Source organism: Glossina fuscipes, unplaced genomic scaffold, assembly GCF_014805625.2.
Source record: "Glossina fuscipes isolate IAEA_lab_2018 unplaced genomic scaffold, Yale_Gfus_2 117886, whole genome shotgun sequence".
Taxonomy (NCBI): Eukaryota; Metazoa; Arthropoda; class Insecta; order Diptera; family Glossinidae; genus Glossina; species Glossina fuscipes.
In genome coordinates, this window is record NW_024006214.1 from 2,548 (window position 1) to 25,348 (window position 22,801).

The 22,801-nt window shown below is 34.9% G+C and overlaps 3 protein-coding genes across 4 annotated transcripts; 1 reads left to right on the plus strand and 2 right to left on the minus strand.

The window, feature by feature from the left end:
• Positions 1 to 8,427: 8,427 nt before the first annotated feature.
• Positions 8,428 to 10,830, minus strand: LOC119644497 (enoyl-CoA hydratase, mitochondrial). The gene is made up of 4 exons (XM_038044055.1): positions 10,754 to 10,830; positions 10,546 to 10,671; positions 8,714 to 9,429; positions 8,428 to 8,642 (listed from the first exon to the last, which is right to left on the minus strand). The coding sequence occupies exons 2-4, from the start codon at positions 10,640 to 10,642 to the stop codon at positions 8,577 to 8,579; spliced, it is 879 nt and encodes a 292-aa protein (XP_037899983.1). The 5' UTR covers positions 10,643 to 10,671; positions 10,754 to 10,830; the 3' UTR covers positions 8,428 to 8,576.
• A 3,061-nt stretch (positions 10,831 to 13,891) lies between these two features.
• Positions 13,892 to 16,384, minus strand: LOC119644499 (enoyl-[acyl-carrier-protein] reductase, mitochondrial-like). 2 transcript variants are annotated; one of them, XM_038044058.1, is made up of 4 exons: positions 16,359 to 16,384; positions 16,182 to 16,289; positions 15,106 to 15,285; positions 13,892 to 15,048 (listed from the first exon to the last, which is right to left on the minus strand). In XM_038044058.1, the coding sequence occupies exons 3-4, from the start codon at positions 15,200 to 15,202 to the stop codon at positions 14,150 to 14,152; spliced, it is 996 nt and encodes a 331-aa protein (XP_037899986.1). In that variant the 5' UTR covers positions 15,203 to 15,285; positions 16,182 to 16,289; positions 16,359 to 16,384; the 3' UTR covers positions 13,892 to 14,149. The 2 variants fall into 2 exon arrangements, with proteins under 2 accessions (XP_037899986.1, XP_037899987.1); XM_038044059.1 differs by lacking the exons at positions 16,182 to 16,289; positions 16,359 to 16,384 and adding an exon at positions 15,699 to 15,928.
• A 2-nt stretch (positions 16,385 to 16,386) lies between these two features.
• LOC119644498 (CREB-binding protein-like) lies at positions 16,387 to 21,552 on the plus strand. The gene is given in 6 exon segments (XM_038044056.1): positions 16,387 to 16,438; positions 18,783 to 19,013; positions 19,081 to 19,393; positions 19,396 to 19,468; positions 19,531 to 19,882; positions 19,914 to 21,552. Coding segments are annotated over 6 exon segments (1,134 nt in total). The 5' UTR covers positions 16,387 to 16,393; the 3' UTR covers positions 20,034 to 21,552.
• The last annotated feature ends 1,249 nt before the right edge of the window (positions 21,553 to 22,801 follow it).

Consider the following 22,801-nt stretch of genomic DNA (forward strand, 5'->3'; position numbering starts at 1 on the left):
CACGTAGCAATTCTCTCAATTGATTTCGAAAAAGCATTTGACAGAGTTGGTCTTCATGTTATCTTAAGACTCTTGAAATCATGGAATGTTGGACCCAAATTCTTCAACTACATCAAATCATTCATGTCGCATCGGCGGTTCAAAGTTAGAATCAACAATCATCTTTCTGATTCCTTTCCGCTAAAGAATGGCATTCCGCAAGGATCTCCTCTCTCTGTCACGCTTTTCCAGATCGCTTTCAACGAAATTAGCGAAATTCTTTGCCGTGTACCAAGAGTGGAACATTGTCTCTACGCGGACGATGTATACATTTTTACAAAAGAAAAAGACAATACGAAAGCAATCAACATCCTCGAATCTATTGCATGTGAGATCTCCACATGGACAAACTCGTCAGGAGCTATAATCTCTATACAAAAATCAAAAAAAATGCACATTTGTCGAAAGCAAATGTGCGATGCAGGAAACCTACTGATGCATATTAACGACTTACGAGTACTAAATGTGCAGACGCTCCATGTTCTCGGGCTCACGTTTTCCAACAATTATCGTTGGAAAGCACACTGTTTTCGGTTAAAAAACTCCCTTTTAACAAGGGTAAATTTCATACAGTACGTTGCTTGGAGAAGCCATGCGCATATTAACACTATCGCTTATCTTACCAAAATGCTTGTGTTAAGCAAGATTGACTATGCTTTGATAATTTATGGCAATAGCTGCAAATCTAATATCAACATCCTTAAACCGGTCTATCACCAAGCCGTTAGAGCAAGTTGTTATGCTTTTCGGACGACGCCCATAAATAATATTATAATTGAAACTGGTCTCCCAACTTTAGAAAATAGACTGTATGAGTTAAAAGCTAAAATAGTCCCTAAGCTTCTTCATTCAAACAAATCCATTCTCGGTGATGACGTAAGAAAGATTATTATTGCGAAGAAAATTCTAAAGTCACCATCTGCAATTGACCACTGTTTGTGCATCGCAAAGAAATTGAACATTCCCTTAAAAATTTCCCGCTCCTTTGGCGTTAAACCTCCCTGGATTTTGAAAGACTGCTCTTTTGACATCTCACTGTCTATGCACAAGAAAGAAGATACTCCAAATTACGTCTTCAGGAATCTAATAGCTGAAAAACCCCAAGTATTGGACAGTACTGGTTGGAATCTTCTGTACACAGACAGCTCAAAATCTCCTGGTCTGCCTCCTGCTTGTGCGGTGGTAGATGCTACAGGACGGGTTCTTCTCAACCACATATTTCACGAAAGTACTTCAACTTTCATAACCGAAGCCAGAGCTATCCTTCACGCTGCCAACCTTGCCCATAAAAACAAACTCAAAACAGTCATTGTTACTGACAGTTTGTCTGTTTTACAAGCTGTTCGGAATCCTTCGACTTCGAGATGGAGCACCATCAACAAATTAAGGAATATAATTACTACACCCGAGGGAAAAATTAAAATGTTATGGGTACCAAGTCACACCGGTTTACTGGGAAATAAGCAGGCTGATCGAGCGGCAAAGTATGCTGCTTCTGCTCCTCTAATTATGGATGATGTCATGGAAAAGTTGGATCTTCAAAGATACATTGGAAGAAGAGTTAAAGAGAAAATTGCAGAAGGAAATTTACAATACCATCATCAACACTACTCTTGCATTAACCCTCAATTAACTCCATCTCTATATCCAACAAATGTTGAGAAAACCAAGATCCAAACATTTTCGAGAATTCGCCTTGGTCATACAATTGCAACTCACCAATGGATCCTGAAGAAGTCTTCTCCCCCAATCTGCTGTTGTGGACAAACTCTTACTATAAAGCACATTCTCTGCGACTGCCTCAACTTTTCCTTGGCTAGAAGTATTGCATTTGGAACGATTAACCCTTTGAACATTCTACAATCAGCTTCAGAACAGAATATCAATTCAATATTTTACTTTATTAATACTACTAAGCTTATTATCTAATATACATTTATTTAAATTAGAGCCGATAGCCTGTGTTGCTAGTGCTCAATGTCCTTTTTTTAGTCTAAGAAATCAGTTCATTAGTCTAAAATTAAAATAATAATAATAATAATAGAATTTTATTTTTTAATATATATGCAAAGCAATAAAAATAAACAATTGTATATATATAAATGGATTAATAAATATATGAACAACTGATAGTCTTGAGCCACTATAAACAAACAGGAGAGAGAAATTATATTTAGGACGTTTCAACAGCTTACTGGCTTTTTCGAACAGGCGGCATACATATCCTTATCCATCATCTATTAAAGGATGACTTCTCGTATTTTCTGCGGATCTTCAATGGACGAAATTTATCGACCTGTCGCGGTGGAATTGAACAACAACGCTGGCTAAATGAAAATCTTCTTTTGCGCCCTGTTGACAACTTTTTTACTCTATATATAAATACGTATCTGAAGGTGAAAAGCATCATGCAAAAGCATCATGAACGAATCATCTCTTAACTTAACAAATACTAATAAGACCTGATCAACTTGCCCGGCAAGATAGCGTAGCAATATAGCTTTTTGCACTGCTTCCCGAAAAAAATAGGTCTCTTTTTGGGTAGCTTAACAAAGTAAACTGCCACGCTTCCCTAAAACCAAGGAAAATAGTAGCTAGAAATGGATGGTTCCATTTTGAACACAAATCTTGAAGTTTTCTAATAACCGATATTATCTAAATTGAAATACCTGTTACCCATCCTGGTTTGTTGCCAACTTTTCACTTGATATGTCGATCGGTTATTATCCATATTTTAAATCTTATTTTTATACTTTTAATGGGATTCATACAAAGTTAATACAAATATGCTTGTCTGGTACTTTAAAGTTGTGTGCTCTAGACTAGATTTACTTGGTTTCCGAACTTGAACATCGGCATACAACTTAAGAGTTTAAATCGACCAAAGACTTCTCAATTTATTTTGAGAGCCGACATTACTAATGGTATAAGGGCGTATTCGGTTTGTGCAGATGTACGTAATACACAGGACATGAGATACCCCTTTATTATACCGATCAATTCAGGAGCACTTTCGTAATCAATAGAAGCTTGTCTGTCCGTCTTGTTTCTTGTATTTAACTTACAGGCTGCAATTTTTGATATGATGATTACTGAAATGTGGTACATTGACGTGTTTCGATTCATTCGAAATAATTTGCATCTGACCACTTTTTCAGTCATTTCCCTTGTAACGGTTTATTTGGAAAACATTGTATGAATAACTATAGAGTCAAGTAATATAATTCATAGAGAGCCGCGACCCGCTGCAGTCTTTTCCTTTTTTTTTTTAATTCATTAAAGTATTTGCGACGGACTTCTTTCTGCAAAGCAATATCTTTACGTTTATAATTTCGATTACAAGCAGTTCAACCGGCGAATTACACTAAACGTGTTCCTCTACTAAAAAAATGGTACACTATTTAACACTACCGCGTGGATCCACATGATTTTTTTAAAAATTTGAAGGAAAAAAAGACGATTGTGATGGAAATTTTTTTATATCTGAAGGATATTCAAATACTCATTATCAGTCTTTCTCTAAACTTTTTGGTTTAACTTCTGACATATGCCTGTTTTTACCTTTATGGACATTTTGAGCCGTAATTTTTGTGAAATCGGTGTATGTACAGCAATTTCCTGATGTTATCTTTTTAGTCGATAAAGAAATTTTAGCTTCCTAGCTTCACGTTTAGGCCTTAATGCTGTCACAAAGATTATGGATTATGGATCGCAATGATGCCTAACCGTGAAAACAGGTATATATCGATAAATGTTGATATTTCTAGTATTAAACATATGTATGCTTTGCAAACTCTCTTATGCCAATATAATTGTATTACAAATGTTTGGCCATTGCTTTGAATGTTTTGGGCATTGCATCCGTTTTCATGCATTTCAAACTCGGTAAAATTATTAAAAACCAAACGACAGACAGCAATATTCAAAACCTAAAAAAAATTATGGATATGCCCATCAATTTGAATTCATAAGCATCTTAATCAACTTACACTGGTTGATCATCAGCCAAACTTTGGTGAACCTGCGCCTGAGCTTCGGCAAGAGTAGCCCATTATATTATTGATACGTTGTGAAAAGTAACGACCACAACGTTTGCAATAGAATGGTTTCTCTTCGGTATTTTCTTTATCAATTCTTTCAAAGATAAAAGGAAAAAACAAGTCATCAGTTTTGATTGCAGCAAATCATTCGGACTTAACTAGTTTTCTACATCTCAGCAAAGTGGTTTCCCTCTCGAAAACTCCTTAAATGCATGTTAAGTACCCCCGCGGACAGATGATGAAATAAAATTTTATATCCCGATGAAATCAAGACTCGCTATAGCATTCATTAAATTTTTTATTTTAAACATGTTTTTGCCAAATAAATTTATCAGAAATAAAAATTGTTATAAAAGTTCCTATAGTACGATCATTAAGATCATCATTATTCACGACGTTTCAATTAAGAAATTCATACAAAAAGTAGTGAGATCTTATTATTTATAGGAAAGCAACTCTGTGCTCTTTTTATATATGCTCCTCTGCAGAAATTTTGCAGATGAAAATGTGCATGTATGTGTGCTTTCATATACAATGAAAGTAAATAACGCTACTTGCAAATTACCAGAACTTTAAGAGACGGAAACGCGCACATCGTTCATTTTAACATTGACCAGCCATCGACAAACAAGTAAAACAAGTAAAACATAAAATATTAAAAAAAAAACAAATTCTAAAACAATGGCATCAGTAAATCAGGTAAAAAGAAGTTTGTTTTTCTTTCAAAAGTAAAGGAACTTTCGATTTATGTTGTGCTGTCGACATAGCCTTTAATTAATTTAACTCATTTTCAATTCCAATCCTGTGCATGAATTTTAAATTAAACTTGCAGCTTTATTTGTAAGACCAAAGGAAAAATGCTACAAAAATGCGCAATCGGTCAAGCTTAGATTGATTGAGTCAATGAGCTCTGAGTAGATCATGATTGTAAATTTTGAAAATTTGGCAATTTTTCAATTTTTTTCATCTTTCTACATTCTGGTCAAGCAGCGTTATGTGCTCTCGGTACACAGCAGATAAGAGTAGATGACATGTAGACTTCGCCTTTATTGTAAATTTTCACTACATTCTCTTGCAGACTGATATTTGAGGACTTTTCTACAACGCCTTTTAACAGTCCTGTAGTATCACCCGAGAGTAAATTAAGAAATTTGTATCGGTCCCCTTTATATATTTTACGCGAAAACCCCAGGAAAACCTACAGCCGCGAATTTAGAGAAAAGACAAAATTGGCTTTTTTATACGATTCTACGCCAGAAACAGAAAGTAAGTGGCTCTTTATAGGCTTTTTTTAACAAGTCTAACTTTGTACATTCTTTTTAGGAAAAGCCTCAGATCGAGGTTATCTAGGAGAAGGACACTTACAACGTAAATCAAAGTAAGTTGTTTTTAAAATTTGTGAAGAGACAACATTTAGGTTAATTTAGGTTATAACTGAAAAAGGGAAAAAACGTATGGAAGCCTTACTAAATGAATTTCACGAAAGTGATGATGATATTGAGAATAATTTACTTTGTATAAAAAACACAGTTATTTCTGAAAAGCGAAACATGCTGTGTGAAAAAAAAGCTTACAATACATCTTTAACAAGCAGGAAAGAAGAAAGAATGTACGATTATCCCAATTGTAGCAGCAAATTGTCACCAGCTGCATGTCCACAGACCGATGATACACCATTGTTGGCTCTTGATGATGAATCGAAATAAACCTTTTTAAATGGTCCAATGCTTGTTGACTTGTTGTCATTAAGCCCGCAATTTATATATAATATATATTATTACCTTTTTTTTTCAATAAATGCATGAATACATTTTTGTTTACACTTATTTTTCATCATAAAATTAAATCTTTTTTTGAACGGCTTACTGCTCATCAGAAAAATCGTCCTGGCCTACCTACCATATTGAAATACCAAAATTTTATGTTTGTAGTTTTTTTAAGCTTTTTTTTTCCTTCCGACGTTTCATTTAAAGAGTTCTTTTCCCAAATTGTTGAAAATATTGTAGTTTTCTGGTGTCAACTTTTTGTATGCTTTCGAAATTAAATAACAACATATTGACCACCACTTTGACGTCGCTTACTATTTCTAGGCCAATATTTCAACTTGGAAAATTGTGTTGTTGATGAGGTTTGATTGACGTTAGCAACGGTAATCGGCGATAAGGGCGTCATTGTTGTAACCGGGTCAACTTCCATCTCCCATAATCTCCTGATGAACGGCGTTAGTCACATTCCTTAAATCATGGAATGTATTCTGAACTTCCCTAATATCATCCTTCATGTGATAAACTGTCCTCTGAAATGGCTTCGTCATCAAATCAAAACGTATACGACTCAAATTGTACAATAATATTGTTGAGCAGGAAAACACACGTACAACCTCACCCACATTTGAACATGTATTTGTATGAAAATTCCAAACATCTGAGAATAAGCGTCCACATTTGTTTACAATTCTCAATGCTTGAACACGTACTTAAACTAGCTTTTAACTTAATAATGTCACGATGAGTCGAGCTCAAGCTTACGCATGTTTGCGATGGCTTAGGGGTTCACTTGCAATTTGGTCCTGTGCCGATTGTGGGTGTGACTCTATGCTAGTTGTGTGCATGCTTTTTTTCTTTTTATACTAAGTTTTAATATTAATTAATTTAAGATTTACTTCAAGAGTCAATTGAACTCGACTGAAAATTTGTTTTAGTTGAGTTTCTTGTATAAGTGGAATAAATAAATAAATAATGAGTATATTAATGTCGCTCCATATGGTGAATATGCTGCCGCGGCTTTTCATTACAGTCATCATCAGATTCCTGGCTGATTTACGTAAGTTTTATAAAATTAATTTGAAGCTTTTAATATTAACTAATTTACTGAAAACTTGTTAGACATAGCATGATCTTTTCTGATCGACGTCATAATCAAACAATGTGCTTATTTTGATCGTAAACAAAATACAAATTTTGGTTGAAAACGGAATTAATTTCGAATCTCTCTTGCTGAGTCGTGATGGTCCGTATAAGACAACCACAAGTTTGTTTATTAGAAAAACACAAGAAACTTGAACTTTTTTTGGCATGAATAAAGCCTCCACCAGTTCGTTTATTAGAAAAACACAAGAAATTCGAACTTTTCGTGGTCAAAACGCTTTTGGTCGCTTACACCGTCCGTTGGTATACAGTTTTGTAGGGGATTGCCTATAACGCAACAAAAACAGCGGATTAGTGGGTAAAAATTCCAGTTAAAAAAAACCGCTTTTTCAAAGGACAATTTTAACGCAATGATTAAGACATATGCGTTTTGTTTGCATTGTATTTAGTACAAAAAAATTGATTATTATTTTGGTGGTCAAGCATATTATATATTATCTGCCATCCGTTCTGTATAATTAAAAGACATTGTATTGCAAATAGTTTGCAACACGTAGAGACGATCTCTATCGAAACTAAACGTAAGAAAAAGAATGCGTTATCCATGAATGATGAGATGATTTTACGATTTTTATGATCTGAAATGATAGATTTGCAGGCACATCCAGAGTACGTTCCTTATGCAAAATGTAAACACACATAACCGGACAGTATATTTGCATAAGAAAAGTGACTTAAGTTTAAAGTCAACACTGACTAATTAAAGTAATAAAGTACTATAATTTAAAGACCTTATAGCCTAAGAAAGATAAGAACATTTCTATGCTTTTTTAAGCATAACCAAAAAACAAGGAAAAAACCACATATGATGGCAGATATAAAATTATGAATGAAATTAAATCCGGAAAAATATAAAAATCGACATCCATTATGGATTGAAAGTTACAGTTTTTATACGCATCACCCAAGAGTGATGGAAAGGAATTTCAGAGATCCCACAAAGTGTATATATTCTAGATCAACATCAAATTTAAATCGATTTAACCATATCAGTCTGTCAATCCGCCCAATGTCTGTTGCAAACATACTCCTGGCCGCAAAAATGAAGCTATCGACTTCAAATTTAGCAGAAAAATCGAAAGTTCTTGCACGCAGGTCGGTATTGAAAATGGGCGAAATCGGTCGAAGACCCACAGCAATACGTAGTTTTAAAATTGTTGTTTTTATCTCTCGTACGACTGTGCTTTTGGGAGGTGAATGCTATTATGTAATATTTATTTAATAGACTTGGCGGTCCAAAACTTTTGAATGAATTTACGAAGTATATCCACTCACATATATACAAAGAAATTAAATTTCTGTCAGTAAAGGAAGAAATCATACGATCAAGACGATGTAAAAAATAAGCAATGTTTGTGCGATATTTTTAACTAATTTCCCCCATCTTTCTACTGAAATAAATTTTAGATTAAACAAATATGTTTTACTGACAACTATGATATGACTAAACCTACGCTGATTTTATTGCAGCACAATTCGATTTTAATTTTAATATAAATGCAATGCTGGTCAAAAAAAACAAATATTATTGTTTCAAGGAAACGTTATAAAATTTTATAGAAAAGAATATTTAATTATTGCTGAATTTGGCGGGGCGTTTTTCAACAAAGGCGGTCATACCTTCTTTACGATCATCCTGGAAATTTAAAGAAAAACAACAAAAATTGAAAAAAGGCACTTATTCGATCTTAATTTGAAATGACTTACAGTTGAGAAAGTAGCATGGAAGGTTCTTCTTTCGAATTTCAGACCCTCTTGCAAAGTAGTCTCATAGGCTGTGTTGACTGATTCTTTGCACAGTTGTACAATCAAATTGGAGTGTGAACCGATTTTTTCGCCCAATTTAATAGCTTCGCTAACCAGCTTATCGGCCGGTACTACTTTACTAACTAAACCCATTTTTTCCGCTTCTTCAGCGCTAATCATATTACCAGTCAAACACATTTCCATAGCTTTGGATTTTCCGACAACTCGTGTTAGACGTTGAGTGCCACCTGCTCCGGGTATTGTACCCAAGGCAATCTCAGGTTGACCAAATTTCGCCTTGTCACCAGCGTAAATAATGTCACACATCATGGCCAATTCACAACCGCCTCCCAAAGCGTACCCATTTACAGCGGCAATGATAGGTTTTTGACATTTCGCCACACGTGTCCAATCATTAAGGAAATTACTTAAAATGCAATGAGGATAGGTATTCGGTTGCATTTCTTTGATATCGGCACCGGCCGCGAAAGCTTTCTCACTGCCTGTAATAATAATAGCTGCGACATTTTTGTCCTTCTCGTAATCGTCCAAAACGGAGCTCAATTCTTTCATTAAGCCATTGCATAGCGCGTTTAAGGCTTTGGGACGATTCAAAGTTATAACTGCCACATTTTTATTAGCTCCAGCCAATTCGGTTTTAATAAATTCAAAGTTAGCTAAACAAATGAATGAAAAGAAGAAGAAACGAATATGTTATCGACAATTATTTACTATTTAAACTTCACTCATTCTCTCTTTCTATCTGTCTCTCTAACTAAAATAAGTTGAGAAATTAAGGGAATCTATCAAAAACACGGTAAGTTTATCCGTTTTTTTTAAACATAAGCTCAACGTTTTAAAACCTTAATTTGGATATTTAATGCTCCCTAATTTTCTACCGTTTTTTATAGAATTAAATAAAAATGGCTAAAGAGAAGCTGTTTTTGATATCGTAGCTTGCGCAAAAAGTTTAATTTGTAACATCTCACTAAGTGGAGAAAAATCCCTGTTCTTGCAATCTTATTAAAAATTTTCCCGTTCTTTAAAATAGATTTGTCGTTGTTTTATATGTGCTGTTATAATAAAATTTCTACTTTTAAGGTCAGGCCATGAACGTATTCTCACAAAAAAATTCAATCGTTTTGCCACAAAAATTAATAAGAAACAAATCGGAAGTGGAACGATTTACTACGCAAAGCACAGTTTGAGATGATAGAGATATGAACAATGCATTAATTAATAATATGCTACTGTCAATTTAGTGGACGTCATTCTTTATCTTGAAATATTTAATAAGATAAATAGCCAAACCAGCAAAAACTATTATTTCATTCAATATTCTCAAATGTTGTTGCAGTTTTTTTATAAAGGCATGTTAAAATTTCTCTGAGAGAAATTTTTTTAATAAACTTTTAATAGGAAGATGGATTGCACACTAATTTAGCCCCATAGGTATGATTATCTAATCTCTGAAAAATTGAACTTGTTTCTCCTTAACGAGTTTGGATTTTACGGAAATCATATACATAAAAGAGAATGAGAGAGCTGTTATGTAACACGCACCCTTAAAGATTATACAAGGAAAATAAACACGACGTAAAGAAACTGAAACTGCTCTTGGTAACCGGCAAGTAATACAGCCGGTAATGTTGCACATATGTAAGCACAAAGTCTATTCATTTTAAGTTCATCGTATTGTACTAGTCAAGGTCATTCTTCCTCCTATCGCTATACAACATTAATAAACTGAAGAAAAATACTTATACACAAAAAAAATATATTACATTAAATACCTGCACTATAGAAACGTGGAACAATTTGCGATTGCTTAGCAGCTACTTGTAACATATACTGGGCCCGATTGGCAAAAATTTTAGCAATATTAGCCATATTTATAGTTAAACAACAAGAGTGACGCACTTTATAGACGAAAAAAAAGGTACAAAATAATTTTTATTTATAAATTAATATTACGCTTAATTATTCCAATTGCAAACTCACGCCACTAACAGAACAAGAGAAATGAATTATAAATACTTTCCTTTAGGAGGTGATCGCAAAATCAACTCTCTTCAATTAATCAAAGCAAACAATATCGTAAAATGAAAACAACCTCTGTGAACTTAGAATCAACGCTATTGAATCGCATATTAAAATGTTCGCTTTGTTTCAAGAAAAACATATGCGAAACTTTATTTAAAATAAGAAATATATTTCCTTCAACTCGTTCTCTTTTACAACAACACAGAAGAACAATTTTACGATGCGCAGTTTTTTTGTCGTTTGGCAAAGCAGTTTATTGATTTTCTAAGAAATACAGCTCTGAAGTTTACGGTATTTAGCAAAAATTCAGCAGATGTCATATATAATTTAAATGCATAACGGTAAAACTGCTGGTCTTTTTCAAACAAACTTGAGTGTTCTACTATCATTCTACTGTGCATCAACGAATCCGATATAACATCAGCTCATACACTTAACTTTCTAGGTTTTACAATGTACATATAACTTTCTTTCAGACCGCAAAAGTATAGCTTCGTGGTGATTGTTATTGATAACAAAAATACCAAAAATGTTTGTGCTTTGAACAAAATCTTTAGATATTTTGTCATTTAGTTGTCTCTTTATTACATTAAGTACATTCAGTACTATATAGTAATGTGCTGCAAATTGCAGTTTCTTAGTGGCCTTTTATTACATTGGTATGTCTTGGCGATATGTTTCTTCGTACATACTTAAATTATACGCATGTTTAATAAACCCAAAGTTATAGTACCTGTTCAGTACTTTTGGATATTTCAAATAAAGACAAATATTATTATAACCACCTCTCTTTTTAGGGTAACTCACACTTCACAAACTAATCACACCTGCATAAATTATGATCAAAATTCCTTCTACAAACAGCTAATTTTCTCCCTTGCATAAATTATGCTAAAAATTATATTGGAAGTTAAAGAAAGAGCTGGAAGCAGCTTTGGAGTGTACTCGACTTGATATAAATGATAAAAGACAGTGTAATAATTTTAATAAAAATCTTTAATATCAAAAAATAGTAAATGCTTTTTTAAATTTCATGTTCAGGTTACTTCTTATAACATTTAATAATTTATGTTTAAATATATTAACTAAATGTTCATATGTTAAATATTAAACAATTCCTTTTCGAAATAGCAACTTATGTTTTAATAATGTTTTGTTATGGAATCTCCATAGAGTATACTCATTTTGTCAAAAGGTTTGCAACAGAAAAAAGTTTCACAAGACGCAAGTATATACATACTTGATCAGTACGTCAAATCCTGAATCAATTTGGACACTTTCGTTCGTCCGTCTGATGATTTCTTTTGATTTGTGCGGTAAACATTCCTCTGGAAGCTATCAGTTTTAACATAGGTAGAAACGTTGGAAGTGCTTGCACGTAGATTGGTATTAAGAATGCTCCAAATTGGTTAAAGGACAAGGAAGTATTCAAAAGGAAAAGAAATGGGGGGTTCTCCACGTTTCTTACAGACTGCAACAGATGGAATGATAAAAGATTTCAGCCGTCTTTTATAAAAATAAGTATTTTTTATAAAATAAGTATTCTCATAGATGTAAAGTATTAAGTGCAGTTAAAAGCAAACTGTAAATCAATACATGTAAGCCTAGTCCTCAATATGGTTGTCCAACATGCCGAGCAAGGTGATATTTTTAGATCTACACAATTATGGCACTAAAAACTAAAGAAAAAATAATTTTTTGATTTTAGAGTTTTCTTTTTGCATATCAACTATTTTTAGTAGGACAGGCATTAAATGGAAAAAGGATTTCAAAACTTTTTGTTTAACCGGTAAAAGGATATACTGCTTTTAAATTTCACCCATATGTGCAATCTCTTGTAGTAACAAGCTATTAAATTTTTTATTATATTATATATTATGTTATATATGTTATATTTTTTCTCTTTATCTTTTAGATATCGATTAAGTAAGTCATAGAAGCAAATGGTAGATTCTAGACTGTCGGCAATCTCGAGTATAGCGGTCTTAAAATTTTTAACCTCTTCTTTGAAATGGCACTCTAATAGTTGCGAATAAAGCTGACCGCAGACGCTGCGTTTCGCATACAAAGAAGGAATAATACAGGAATGTAGGGTTTCAAAAGAAGACAAATAATTCCTGACCAACGTTCCAACTGAAACGCAAGACATGCAAATTCTTGAGCAGTTATAAAGTTCATTTTCTGCGTCTTCGTTTAGGACTTGGCGTCATGACCTTCAATCATACTCGAATGGCAAAGAAATGACAAATATTACGCCTTTGCCTGATAGATTTCATTTAAATGCTAATATCGTCATCAACAAAAACTTGTCTGCTACAAATCACCTCTACCCACCGCCACTATTCACCAGTTTGAAACACTTATCTGTCCTTAGTTAACAAAATACTTTGCAGTTGGATAAATTACACTTTTGCAATAAATTGAGGTTGTGACTCATGTAGAATACGAAATAGAATTTTAAGAATATTTCTCCAAATGGATCAGCACATCAAGAACCGTGATGGATCGTGTTCATAACTGGCTGAAGAAGTTTTTAATGTGAATTAGTATAAATTAGAATTAAAATTATCGAAAGGTATAAAAAAAAAATTATCGGTGTCTTTTGAGATCTTCTCGTTTTCCCCGATATTGTGGTGGACAAGATTTCCAATCGCTCAAGGAGTGCTTGTACCAATTTTCAATTTGTAGTCGTCACTTTTACGTTTGTGGCGATTCCAGAAACATTATAAACCAACTAAAGCAAAGTTGATTAGAGGTATCTAAAAGCTTCATCATATTATGATTAAAAATCTCCAAAAAATTGTGCAATGGCCATTTTTTTGAAGCCTAAAAATTTGAAATGGCCAAATTGGCCCATGCGGCGGTTCTAGTTAATCATTGACGGTTTTCAAAGCCTTCTCAATTATGATGAATGAATAAAAGTCGAAATTTAGGTAGAAATGCAAGCCCAATAGTTAATTTTATTCAATAAAGCTAATTAAAAAAAGTTTTTTTATAATTATATATGTATAAATAATTTTGACAATAGTAACAAATGAGGTGACAATAAACATAATTTGTATTTTCTAATAAAAGTATATGTCTTACGATAAAAGGTATTTTCAAAAATTGTCAGCTTTGACTAATTTTCCTTTTCAGAAGAAAACCGTCTTTAAACTCTTCTTTGCAAAACCTTTTTTAATAAGAGAAATACTTTATGAAAAATTTAATACTTAAGAGCGTAATATCTCGTACATTTTTAAATTTCTCATACACTTTCATCACTTCAAATAGCTTTCGCATATATTTCCGCCGCCTCAAGCAGCATAAAAAAGTTTCGAGTTGACAAGCTTTGGCATTCGCTCGAAATCATATTTAATTTGAATCAACTAATTGAACGGTTTCGTCGAGCGTCTCCTCTCTCATATCGAACACAAATTTTCTGTTAGCCATATTAACGAATTTCAATGCATCAGGAACTACTTTATAGAAATCGAACGGTACCATTTCCATTCTTGGTGCTATCAAATCCTTCCTTGATAATTCTATCATTAATTCATCGAGCATGTGAACGTGTTTATCCAATTTGAAATTCTCGTCTAACCACTTAATTATTGAAAAACCCATAAACACATTTTCTTGCATGACAAACTGATTCGATTCGGCATAAATGGGCTCATTCGACATTTCTCCGTAGCTAATCATAAAACCGTCTTTAACCAAACGCTTGGCTATCATTGATCCTATCGTACCGCCAATGCAGTCCAGAGCTATCTTCGGCTTAAGCATAGGATAGGTTTCAAATAAATCGGTACGACCAATTTCTTTCTCAGTTAAAATTTCCGTGGCGCCCAAGCGTTTCAGATCTTTTTTTAAATTTGCAACGTTGTCACGGTCGCGGACAACACCTATCGAGTTAATGTTCCATAATTTACATAATTGAAGAATCATTTGACCGACAGCACTATTAGCTCCACTTAGTATTACGGAATCGCCCTCGCTTAATGTTACAAAATCTCTCAATAACCTGTAAGCAGTACAAGCGGTAATCGCTGTGGTGGCTGCCTCTTGTAAGCCAACTTCATTCGGTACTTTGAGCACGTCGGACTCATCAACCAGTTTGTAAGTCGTCCATGCTCCTGAACCCATAGTTAACGGGATGACAACGTCACCCTGGACAAAAGGAGTATATTCGATGCCAGTTTTCACGACTTCACCTACAAATTCACTACCTCCTGTATAAGGAAATTTCTTAGGTCCGGTATGAAATTTGCCTAGAAAAATAGTTTTAAAAATTTCGATTTAAAATTTAAAAACTAATAGGATACTACCTAGTATATTATAAAGATCATACGGATTTATAGGAGCCAATGCAATTTTAATAAGCAGCTGTTTATCGCCTGGATCAGGCAATTCTTCCTCAATCATTTCCACTACCTCATCGGGTACGCCAAATCTATGATACACTAAAGATTTGGTTTTTATTGTACGTCTCCACAGACGCTGACCAACTGAAAATATTTGAAACGACTTTAAATTTAACAAAGACCACATTTTTATATTATATATTATTAAAAATGAAATGAAGGCGCAATTTGCTAGACTTTCAAAATATTTTTTTTTAACAAATATCATCCGAAATGAAACTATGACAAACTATGTTTAAAAAGAGATATCAAAGAAAATAATTAAATAATATAAATGGAAAGGAAAGAAGAGAGACGATGAACAAATGTCATACCTTATAAATCATATAAATGTTTTTGAATGAAAAGGAAGACAGGTACGAACAATTAAGTTTAATGAATTAATTAATAAGAAAATTTTTAAAATGGCAAAGCCGAACGTAAACAAAAAATTTTATTTCCTTTTTAATTTCAATTTTTTTGATTTGTAGGCAATTTTTTTAATTTCATTTACTCACGTGCTGATGCATTAATCAATGAATATCGCACAAAGTCGCCAACGATGTAATCATATCTTGCACAATATTGGTAGCGTGATTTTTACAATCAAAACGTTTCGTAGTCAATTTATGAATAACTTCTAAAGTTAAGGTACGCTGCCAAAGCGGCTTATCAGAATTCAAACATTTCATAATCAATGACAGAAATATCTCACACACAAAATTAGCAAAATTGTGTGACACTTTTTTTTTTTTGTATAAGTATGGCAACTAAGCGCAACAAACGTATACTGATCAGAAAATAAGGCTTATCGTTGGGCATTTTCTATCCTGTATAGGCAAACTACGATGTTTCACATTCGAAGAAAATAGTTCAATAACCAAAGCACAAACACGTGCTTTGAGTAGCAAGCGGAAATCGCGATTCTCGTAGAAAATAGCAATGACGTTTGAAAGCTACAAGCTATTCTAAATCAAAAGTACGAGTCATTTCAGTTATACCTGGCAACCGATACCGCGAATCAGCATTTACTAATTGGTATATAGCGAATATTCATTCGCATTCATTATGAGGAGGCGTGAGGGCGTGAAGGTCTATCCTGTTTTTTTCTCTAAAATGAAATAAAAATAAATGAATACATTGTACATAACAATGACTAAGGATAAATGCAAACTTACCTTTGGTATATAGCGAATATTCATTCGCATTCATTATGAGGAGGCGGCGCGCAGGCATGGAGGCCTATGCTGTTTTTTTGGTATTTTTAATCTAATATAACTTTACTTTACTGCGTTTAACACACAATTCTTTGTTGATATGGTGTCATGCATTTTTGTAAACTAAAATGGAATAAAATTAAATGAATAAATAATAATAGTGTAAGTGGAAATGGAAAGGAATCTATTGAAGACACTAAAACAACAAAGCAGAATTTAAAGTTTGCTAGATTTTGCGATCAGATTGTCTTTAAAATCGATTTTAACGCTGGTTGCCGTAATAAATATTTCTTTATCCAGATTTGGCAAACATAGTAATGTCATTTTGTAAGAGGATATGGCGCACAACGCTAAACTCTTCAGCAAAGCTTTGCGTAATATAAGTAACAGAGTTCTTGGCTTTAAATTTAAACTGTGTGATTTCAAACTGTGTTAGCAAACAACTTAGCTCTACCGTTATTGATAGTTTTAAGAGTTTTAACACTCCACTCCTCAAATGAAATGTTTTTGCATTTCCTCTTCTTGACGCATACATGTATTTTTTTACAATTGCTTTTTCCCATCAAGCACAGAAAAAGAATTTTGTTCTAGCTACGAAAATGCAATTAATGAATGAATTTCTAAATCTTAATATATGAATCGAAAACCTATTTAGAGCTCGATAACATGGTTCGAAAAAAGGAGAAACTAACATGGGTTAGGGGGTTGATTCCCTACTTTGATGTTGATTCCCTACTTTAATGTGGATTTACCTTTGCTTTATGTATTTATATATACATCTTGTTCTTGTTGGGCGTGTGCTGGGCGGTATGCATCTTTTGTATTTTACAATAGAATAAAAATAAACGAATAAATAATAATTGTTTTTATTTATATATATTTACCGTTGGTTGGCGGTATGCTGCTTGATAGTGTGTTGCAATTTACAAGTAATGAACATTTGGACCGCGGGAATCTGTAAAGTTTTTCCCTGTGAGCAGCATAAATAAAATGTAGCCAAACAAATTTATGCGGTGGTTACTACCGTTGTTGCAAGAGCCTGCCGCCCTGAAGAAATCAAGCCGCGATACCACCATTGCTTGAATGCTCTTACCAATGTTTTGTTCCACCACACGTTCCTACATAACTGAATGTTAAATTGTGTAGTCTTCCTGGAATACGGTGTGCATTTCTTCGCATATGTCTTCTTTTTCTCGGGTGAGATCTCTTAAATACGCTTGGCATGCTAGCTGCTCACGAATATAGCCGTCAATGCCATATTTTGTGAGCAGCTTTAGTACGACTTCTAAAAATAAGTCATTGTTGATGTGGTGTATGTTTAGGTCTTCGAACGCCACGCCATCCTGGTCGAACGGTTCAAACGCTTCTTCGACCTGGACTGTAATTTTGTAGTTCATTTTCTTGATGAAGAAGAAGTCATCGTCGGTTCTGAAGCCGGTTCTCCACTTGGAAACCTAGAAGCTCATCATTTTGTCTACTATTGCAGAAATTTGCACTGATGACTTCGACCTTTCATAAGGGTATAGGACATCTACGATTTTGGAGAAAAACATTTCCAACGGACTTTGGCTAATCCTGGCGTAACTATAGCGTCACGCAGGATAAGCCTGCAGCCGCTCCTCTGATAGCTCGAAAAAAATTTTTGATCATAAGCCGAGTATCGATCGCTACCTGCTCTGTCTTGAAATGCTCCTCCAAGTAGCTGCGGCATTCTTGCAATTGGGATTGTTGGACGTCAATGGTTAGCAGCTGAATAGCATGTTGAATGCCGTCAATAGACTTCGCACTAAGAACACCGAGCGACAAACTGTCGTCGGCGCTGCTATCGCTGTATCCGCATCCAATAAGCCTGTCCGCGCTGCTGTAGACAGTCGTTCCGTCTGTAGGCATTTCATCGAAATGTATCTGTAGTATTTTGTCGTGGCTGTCGTATCCGATCCTCGCCATTCTATTTCTGTTGCTGGTCGGGGATTTTTTTGACGCGCTCGTGCACTCTTCAACGCTTCCTCCTCCTTTAAAACTAGTGCCGCTATAAACGCTGGTTTTGCTCGTTTTTCGATTGAATCACAAATATTCGGATATAAACTTCTCTCTCAGAAAACTTAATCAACAAACATATATTAGAGAAGGGTCAGAAGAAAGCCAAAAAATCCGATAAATCAAAAGCGGCTCGGCGTAAAAATAACAAGAAATCAAATGAGCAACAGGCTGGAAATGATCTTTCGGCGAAGATATATGCGACTATGGAAAAACACAAGGAAGTGTTTTTTGTTATTCGATTTCATTCAGCTCAATCAGCTGCCAGTTTAGCGGTAAGTAGGGTTTATCCGTTTTTCCATCCTTTTCTCAGATTTAATGGCCTTTTTTTTATTATTAATTTCGTAGCCCATACAAGATCCTGATCCATTATCAGCTTGCGATCTTATGGATGGTCGCGATGCTTTTCTTACTTTAGCACGTGACAAACATTACGAATTTTCATCGCTACGTAGAGCGCAATTTTCTACATTATGCATGCTATATGAATTACATAATCAAGGTCAAGATAAATTTGTGTATACTTGCAATAATTGTAAGACTGCTGTAGAAACTCGTTACCACTGCACTATATGCGATGTAAGATTTTGCAAAATTTTTTCAACATCAATCAGTTTTTTATTTTGAATTTTTTTTTTACTTTTAGGATTTTGATTTGTGCGCGCTATGTAAGGAAAAAGTTGGTCACCCGCATAAATTGGATAAACTTAGTTTCGATTTAGACGATGGTTCGTCGCCGGCAGATCTCAAGCAAGCGAATTCTCAAGAAGCTCGCAAACAACCTATACAACGTTGTATACAATCACTTGTGCATGCTTGCCAATGCCGTGATGCCAATTGCCGTCTGCCTTCTTGCACGAAGATGAAAAGAGTCGTGCAGCATACGAAGAATTGCAAGCCCAAAACGAATGGTGGTTGTCCTATATGTAAGCAATGCATTGCACTGTGCTGTTATCATGCCAAGAGCAAAAATGTCCAGTGCCTTTTTGTCCGAATATCAAGCATAAACTAAAGCAACAGCAGTTGCAACAAAAGTATGTAAATGTTAATTTAATTAAATTCAATCTAATAATCAATTCCATTCTGAAATCCTTAGATTGCAGCAGCAACAACTGCTACGACGTCGTGTCGCTCCCATGTCTCGAACAGTAACAGCTCCACAACGTCCTTTACAAGGTTCAGGAGGTGCCGGCCCAGTATTAGGTGGTGTACCAGTAGCTGGTATTGGAATGCCTGCGGTTGGTGGAAATCATTTTGTCGTGCAAGGACCAACAGCAATGATGCCTACTGGCGTGGGAGCTATGAGCCCGTCAACGGTACCAGTGCCTTCATCCGTTTCAACGTCAATGGCCGGTGGAATAACATCGCCACATCCGCAGCCAGGCATTGGCATGAAACCTGATGGTGGCCATTCTCCGTCACCAAATGTGTTACAAGTTGTCAAACAAGTATGCGTATATTAAATAGCAATATTAATAGGTTCAAGAAGAAGCTGCCCGCCAACAAGTGCCTCATAGTGGTGGTTTTGGCAAGGGTGGCACTATGGCTCCTCCAATAATGCAGTGTCATCATATGGGTGTGGGTTTCGAATCAAACTAACCCAGGCATGATCAGATCGGTTGGTAATATTGGCGGTATGAATAACGTGGGACAGATGGGACCTTGTGGTAATAATGTCATGAGTAATAATCTTTTGCCAATGGATCAATGGGGAGGCAATCGATATCCAAACAAGGTCAGCCAGGGTATGCGTCAATCCTACCAAAATCAGGTATTGCAACAGAATCCAATGCAACAACAGGTAAGTAATTTAATGTTCATTTCGATCAAGTGCAGGAATCATTTTCAATAATTTCCATTTACTTTTTTTGCTTTTTTACTTTTTTAGAACAATAAAAATGACATCAAACCATTGGTGGACGGTAACAGCGGAACAGGTAGTGACATCAAAGTGAAAATCGAACCCAAACCCATTATACCAGAACCCTTTGCACCTAATGCAGGCGATAAGAAGAAAAAATGTGGTACGTTAACAATTATCGTAATTTTTGTTCTCTTCCATTTTTTAATGTTACGTTAACGTAAGTATAAAATATTTATTCATGCATTTTCTTCTATTTTAAATTAACGCAGGCAAATCAAGAAAGACCAATTTAAAGAGATGACGAACGATCATCTAGAATTAGAACCAATTGTTGATTGCCAAGAGTGCGGCCGTAAATAGCATCAAATCTGCGTACTCTGGCTGGATTCGATCTGGCCGGGCGGCTTCGTTTGCGATACTTGCTTACAGAAAAAAGATTCAAAGCGTAAAGAGAATAAATTTAACGCGAAGCGTCTACCCACCACCAAACTAGGCCTTTTTATTGAGACTCGCGTTAATAACTTCCTTAAGAAGAAGGAAGCTGACGCTGGCGAAGTACATATACGTATAGTTTCATCGTCCGATAAATGCGTGGAAGTAAAACCAGGCATGCGCAGGCGGTTCGTTGATAACGGCGAAATGGCTTCTGAATTCCCTTATCGAGCGAAAGCTCTCTTTGCATTCGAAGAAGTCGACGGCATTGATGTATGTTTCTTTGGTATGCGTGTTCAAGAATATGGACACGGAATGCCCGGCGCCGAATACTCGACGTGTTTACATTGCATATTTGGATTCGGTGCATTTTTTTAAGACCACGCCAGTATCGCACAGCGGTTTATCACGAGATTCTCCTTGGCTACCTGGACTATGTTAAACAATTGGGATACACAATGGCTCTTGTTAGCTTCACGACATTCCATTGTGAAATGATTGCAATATATTCGATTTCTCGCAAACAAGCGTTAGTTAGTTTTCTTTCTTTTACACTAAAGAATTGCTCGAGAATTTTTCAATTTATTTGAACAAATTTTTTCTTTTTTCGCCTTCAACAACGTGCACTGTGCAATGATTGATTGTCTTTGTTCTCCCAATAAACCATTAGCTGGTATTCTTTTCTTTAAATGTTGCAAAAAAGGCTACCTAAGAATAGAAAGGACGTCTTGGCACATACAATCAAAATCTCTTCCCCACTTGCGTTTCATACACTCTTGATACGACACGTCATCTTTGCAAACGGGAGCTGGATAATTTTTTTGTTTTACTGGTGTTAGAGAGGGGGAAAAAAAAACAAAAATTAAGAAATAAATAAATAAAGAAAAATTTACAAGAATTCAAATAATTAAAAAAAAAAAGGAGAAAAGAGTTTGGGAATTAACCAAAATTAAAAAAAAAAAAAATTTTTAAAGGAAGAAAAGGAGAGTAGAAAGAAGAAGAAAGTGAGAGAAAAATTAAAAGAAACATATATATAATTTTTTTTTTTTTCGTTCTGATTTTTCGTTGTTTTTCCCTCGGTCGGGATCTGATCTTATAACTACTAATAGGGACTGTTTCGAAGATTTTTACATGAATGCCACTTGCCACACCAAGAGATCGAGGATGGGTGAAAATAAAATTCTTTTATCTCCTAATGGAGACTCTAAGGCAAATGTTTCAATTGATTCTAGTATACAGGCAGTAGACAAGCCCTCTGATTTGCTACAGACGTCCTAAATCACGAGATCAATTTGTACGACTGTTTGTCGAAGTGCAATTTTGTTGTTTTTGTCGAAAAGTGCGCAAACGCTGAAGGAAATCGTATGAATATCAATTCCGATCTCTTTTTTTACAATTACCTGAAGGATTTCACCACGCACGGCTTACAAGAACTAAAAGTTGTTAGCAAGGGCAGAGCCAAACTGCTTTTCAGCTCTGCTGTCAATGCCAACAATTTTGTCACAAATAGTGATTTTACTAAAAAGAATTTAAAGGCGTATATACCGAAGTCGTTCACCGAGATATTTGGTGTCATTCGGAACAGCCCATGTATATAAAGTGTAGACGAGATTAATAAAAAACCCGTGTCCGATATTCCGATCAAGTCCGCTGTCCGTTTTCAAACAAGGAATCCGAACAACAAGGATGAGTGGATTCCCACAATCCAAATCGGGTTTAAAGGGAAAGCTCTCCCCAAATCGATTAAATTTAATTATTGCCATCTGCCCGTGGAGTACTTTGTGCCCATCTTAAAGCAATGTTTTAAGTGCGATAGATATGGTCACTTTTCAAAATTCTGTAAAGCTAAAAGGAGCAGATGCCTGAACTGTGGGAAATCTCCGAAGTGTGTGAGCTGTCCTGTGGTTCAGAAGAGCACAACACTCTCAACAACTCCTGCCCGAGTTGGGAGCTTGAATTAAACATCAATAAAATCAAGGCAATTAAAAATCTTTCTTATAAAGAGGTAAAAGAGAAGTTTTGTTCAAATTACTTCGAATGTCTTGGCGACATCTCCTACGATGACAATTTC